The following is a 5740-nucleotide window of genomic DNA, read 5'->3' as shown; positions in this document are numbered from 1 at the left end:
ACTTGTCCTATGGTTGATGCATTCATAGAAGTGCAGATGAATTGATAAGTCAAAATTTTAATCTTAAAGTTCATTATCCGTTTTAAATAGTTGACCACTCAATAATCAAAATGTATATAAAAAAATTACGGGTGACATTATATTTATTAAAACACTTAATAATGATTATATTGTAATTATTTTCTTTTGCCCTTTTATTTTTTATCAATAAAGAATCTCGACCCAATTCAAATATGTAAAAGGTAGTTCAATGTTTTATAAACACAAGAGGGCATCCTTCTATCATTCTTTATTTCATTAGCACTTTTTACTTTTCAAAAAAATGAAAAAACATTTCAAGAAAGATATCTCATTTTTCCAAGAACTAGAATGACGCCAACTCCTTTATATATTAGTAATGTTATGTGCACAAATAATATATAAAATTTTATGTATAAATAATAATATATCACTATAAGATTTGATAGTTTTAAATTAAAGATACAACAATGTTTAATCATATGTTGGCATATCATTATTTATACACAAAGTTTTATTATTTATAAATATAGTTTTATTATTTTATACATTTTTTTGTATAATTTAGTCATAAAACTTGTGCCAGAAGTTGATTAGTGTTCCGCACATAACTCAGTTTGTACGTTTTTTTTTTTTGAGAAATTTAATTTATTTGATTGTTATATATTGTGAAATTAGATCGATATCTTATAATTTTCTTCAATGGCGAGTATTAACAAACATTCACATGCATTGGCCTAGGGTTGATCGGTACTTCATAATTGGGCGAAACTTATCAACATACTCAACAAGAAATATTAACTATATAATATATATAAAATTTTAAAACAACATCTGTATTGATGACTAGAACGTAGAAAAGACACAATTGGTGGGTGCAAGTCCATCTCATCTCACCCCAGTATAAGGCTATGATGTTTCTTTTTGCAACCATTTATTTATCTGATATAAAATAGTATGGATGATCCATAAATCCCGGATGTCAAACTTTAAGCATTAACAAACGGGTATATCTCATATCTGAAGTTACAACTTCCACCCACAACTCTTCCTCCTTCTTTCCCGTCACAACAACTTGGAAGTTCACCAATTATGCCGTCAAGGCACTTCTTACAATCGGTGCTAGACAGATCTCTGGTGCATTGAGTCAACCCATAAAGTTTCTCCGATTCACTCAGGTCCATTTCCCCCACTGCATACAATTTGGGAGTTGCGTGAGCATCCTTAGCCAGTTTGCTTAGCAGTTCTTTTGTCTTTTGGTTGAAAGCCTCTGGATCGCTTACACTTCGCACGTTCAACATATAGAACTTGTTTTTGTTGTCAATTTGACCAAAGAAGTCCTCGTCCGAGTACTTGAAAAGACAGTAATCATACCAAACGATTGCTGCTTTGTTGTATGGACAACGCTTGCGAATCTCGCTGCTTGCATCAGCAACGCAGGTTTTGCAGTCCGAAGTTTCAACATCACCCCTACAAAGAGCCAGCCCATATGTCTGGTCTGGTTTGTCACCCACGTTGCTCATTCCGAAACCTGTGGGAGGAGTTTGAACATAGAGGGAGCTTATGAGTTTGTTCAGGTTTGCTTCATAGGGTCCATTGGCTGTGAAATTCTCAGGGTTTGAACAAAAATGAAATAAAGGATCAGCTCCAAAAGCTGTATGGAGAAGGAAAGCAAAGGCTACAAGATAGAGTGAAGAGACAAGGTTTGAAGAAGACATTGTTGGAAATATATGAAGCAGATGGATGCGTTTGAGCTCTGGCTATGTAGCATCTATTTATAGTTAATAAAAATAGCTTGAAGGAGAAAAGTTTAAGGGGATAGAGTTGACATTTTGTTTTGAATACCATGTTCAAGGTAATAAGACAATTTCAATTGTGGGATGCCGTACTAAGAAAATTCAATAATGAGTAAGCTAATGCGCTCTCCATTTACCGTGTCATATCATGGAAGTGGTAAAATAAAGTATTACTAAAATGAAATTATTTTTTTGAAAATTAGACTAAATGGTTGAGCAGTAGAAGGTGAATTTCAGAGGATGCTTCTTCCAACAATATTAAATGTGAATGAATTGAAGGCTAATAAATTGTTAAATCTTCTGAAGAAGTGCATTTTGGCTAGTCCTTACTTTTATTTTAGTCCATTAGGTTGGCCAATAATGTGTACCCATGTTTTTGTTTGGTTTTATTTTTATCACTTAAACTCATATCTATCGTTCAGACAGATAAAAAGACAATCAAATGTTCATCTTCATACCTAAACTCAATGAAGTTTCTAACTTGATTTTTTTGTTTTTTAAGTGAGATTTTGATAATAAAGTTCTTAAAAATGAGAGTATAATAAATTTTGTTAGAGTTTATATAAATGTTAGAAGGTTAAAAATGACAACAAACTTGTTATTTTTTAAATGTTTAGTTACATCGGAATAAACTTTCTCTAATATTGAGTATTTTAATGAAGTTTGCTCAACGTATCCATATATACTTGGATTTTACTTAAGCAAGTATTATTTATCATTCGCGTTATCAGATTGAAGTTATCTATTGTTGGCCTACTGATAGAATGTGTCATTTCATTACCAAAGTTCAAAGACAGTTTTATCAGGTCTTTATTCAGTTTTATGCGCCAATTAATGTCAACTAAATTGTACATATTACAGTCCATCATCAATATATTACAATGTTATCCAATTAGCTCGATCGGAAATGGACATTGTATGCTTTTCCTTGTCTTGTAACAGAATAATCTATGGATTATCCAATGTAAGTCTTCAGGTCAGTCAAACAAGGGGTTTGAATTGTACATATGGCAGGCCATCATCAATATATTACAAGGTTGCAGGGCTCCTCAGAAATCTTAGGCCACTGTGAAGTTGGTTATTTCTAGAAACATACAAAATACCGAACTAAAGTTGTAATGGCTATTAGAAATTATTCAATGCCCGAAATAATCCTGTCGTCTGCAAGCTTAACTTGCGTATGCACCTATAATACCAAGCACAGATTGTACGTAAAACACAAACAATGGGCATTATTTTTCATTTATGATTTTAGAAGTATGTTTCAATTATAAAACACAAATTAATGAACAATTTTTCAAAAATAAAAAGTTATGTTTATGGCAGATCAATCCCAAAATTTGATGATGTGCAAGATGGGCTCTGCTATGTAATTGGTTCAAGATAGATAATAATAAAATTATGTGTATTCACTTTTGATACATATTTCATATACATAAATTATGTGCTATCATGTGATTGGCTAATCTTAAACTAAAAATAAAACAATATTCAATCACACAATAACATATTATTTGTGTATATGAAATGTATATAAAAAATAGGTACATATAACTTTTCTTTTGGTGCTTGAAGTGGAAAAATTCAAATGCTTTTAATTACTTGCCCACTTCGTTGATGCATGGAAGACTATAGTGATAACGTTATAAGGTCAAATGACTTATTCCTGTCAAAGGTTTAGTGAAAACCTAAAGTGACATTCGTTAACTTTTGAAAACTTAAATACCCATTTATTTATTTGTTTTAGATGTTACAATCAAGGATAAAATTGTTATTCAGAATTTTTATTTAAACAAAGAAAAAATTATTTCTTTTTTCTTCTTTAGTTTTCAAAACTAACTATTTTCCCCTTATCTTAATTTTAAAAAATTAATCTTTCACCCCCACCATTTATATTTTAGAATTAACAATCACCCCCTCAAATTTTGAAATATTACACTTATGCCTCAAAAATTTCATTCTATCTTTATAGTAATCGTTTTTCTCAGTGTTTCTCTCTGACGCTATCTTCCCCCCTAACTAGTGGTTTTCTGACATGATGATGATCAATGTGTTAGCAAATGCATAAATTGGTTAAATGACATCACACAGACGTTGCTGACGTCCATACGATACTATCCAACCGATCTATGCGTCTGACTAAAGTGATAAAGTTATAATAAGAGTAAAATGGCCAGAAGAATCAACTTCTTAAAACCAATAATTCAAAGTCAAATGAAGCTTATACGTTTTATATGTACATGTTTCTGAGTGTTTACTAATTAATCTTATAATTTGTCCATATATGAAAAGGTCAAATGGCATGCTGGCTACTTCTATTCAATGTTTTGATATTTTGTTTGACGCACATATACGTATTACCAATCATTCCTTCATCATCGTTCAATTAATTTAAGTTTGACCGTGCTACCTTCTTCACAGTTGTACTTTGAACATGCTTAACTCTAAGATTTTTGTGATATAATATTAGGTCAGTTGAAACTTTAAAAGTGTTAGGCTTATTATTTAATAGTGGTGTGAAATATTAGAAATGTTATGTCGATATAGAAATTTGCATAAGATGAAATTTCTATTTTGATCTTCTTATTACTCAACGTGATCTTGTTTAACAATTGTATAACGATGGTCAATATTTTATATTTACTTTATATATAAAATATATATTTATATAAATTAATTTACATACAATACTTATATAATAATAGTCTATTATCATCTTCATATGTTACACATAATCTAACCTCTTTAATATCTTTAATAACATGATAATCTCTCATTCATTATGGCAAATGCACATATGATATGACTAATATATAAACAAATAAACTCCAGTATTTAACATATGAACATTGTAAAAATCTCTCATGCATCACTTCGTTGATGATAATATTAAAGGGTAAAAAGCATGCACATTCATAAAAAATTTAGTCAACTTTCAGCTAAGAAGTTGAAAGGTTGGGTGGAATCCACGACGGTGTTGGTGACGCAAGAGTGACTAGGAACCAAGTACATAAGTCTTCCCTCTAGATTAAAGTTGACAAATGATGATTTCTAGCTTTTATCTTCAATTTTAAGTTTAATTTGTCCTGTAGTTAATGCATTCACATATATGCACAAGAATCAATGTATCAAAATTTTGATCTTAAAGTTCATTATCTTTTTTAAATGGTTGACCACTCAATAATCAAAATGTACGTAGAAAAAAATTGCAGGTGACATTAGACATTAAAACACTTAATAAGGACTATGCCATGATTAATTCCTTTTGCCTTTTTATTTTTTATCAGTGACGAACCTCGACTCAATTCACGTATGTAAAAGATTGTTTAATGTTTTATAAACACAAGAAAATGACTTTCTTCGATCATTCTTCATTTCGTTAGTATCATTTACTTAAAAAGAAATAAACAAAATTTGCAAGAAAGATATCTCATATTTGTAAGAACTAAAAAGATGACAACTCCTTTATATATTAATAGTTTTATATGTATAAACAATATGTATAAACTTTATACACAAATATTAACATATTACTATATAATTATGTAGTTTTAAATTAAAAATAAATAATACTCAATCACATGAAGATATGCTATTGTTTATATATAAAATTATACACTTTATTTATACACATACTTTTATTGTTTTATGCATTTTCGGTATAATTTAGACATAAACCTTATGCTGAAAGTTGGTTAACGTTTCACACATAACTCAGTTTATATGGGTTTTTTTCGATAAACTAGTTTATTTGATTATAATATATTGTGAAATGAGATTGATATCCTATGATTTTCTTCCACGGCAAGTATATTTTCTCGTCCGAACAAACATTACACATGCATTGGCCTAGGGTTGATCGATTCTTTATAATTGGGTGAAACTTATCAACTTATTCAACAAGAAATATTACCTATATAATATGT

General features: G+C 29.8%; 1 protein-coding gene across 1 annotated transcript; it reads right to left on the bottom strand.

Annotated features, from left to right (window-relative positions):
* Positions 1–829: 829 nt before the first annotated feature.
* On the bottom strand, positions 830–1759 carry LOC123197006 (cysteine-rich repeat secretory protein 38-like). The gene has a single exon (XM_044611178.1). The coding sequence runs from the start codon at positions 1734–1736 to the stop codon at positions 1008–1010; it is 729 nt and encodes a 242-aa protein (XP_044467113.1). The 5' UTR covers positions 1737–1759; the 3' UTR covers positions 830–1007.
* Between the last annotated feature and the right edge of the window lie 3981 nt (positions 1760–5740).

Source organism: Mangifera indica, chromosome 14 (assembly GCF_011075055.1).
Source record: "Mangifera indica cultivar Alphonso chromosome 14, CATAS_Mindica_2.1, whole genome shotgun sequence".
In the NCBI taxonomy this organism is placed as follows: Eukaryota; Viridiplantae; Streptophyta; class Magnoliopsida; order Sapindales; family Anacardiaceae; genus Mangifera; species Mangifera indica.
Note: the sequence above shows the minus strand (reverse complement) of the source record. Positions and strands in the feature narration are given on the sequence as shown.

Excerpts from the sequence above, each read along its gene's own strand:
- LOC123197006 (XM_044611178.1), bottom strand. The coding sequence starts at position 1,736 with ATGTCTTCTTCAAACCTTGTCTCTTCACTCTATCTTGTAGCCTTTGCT.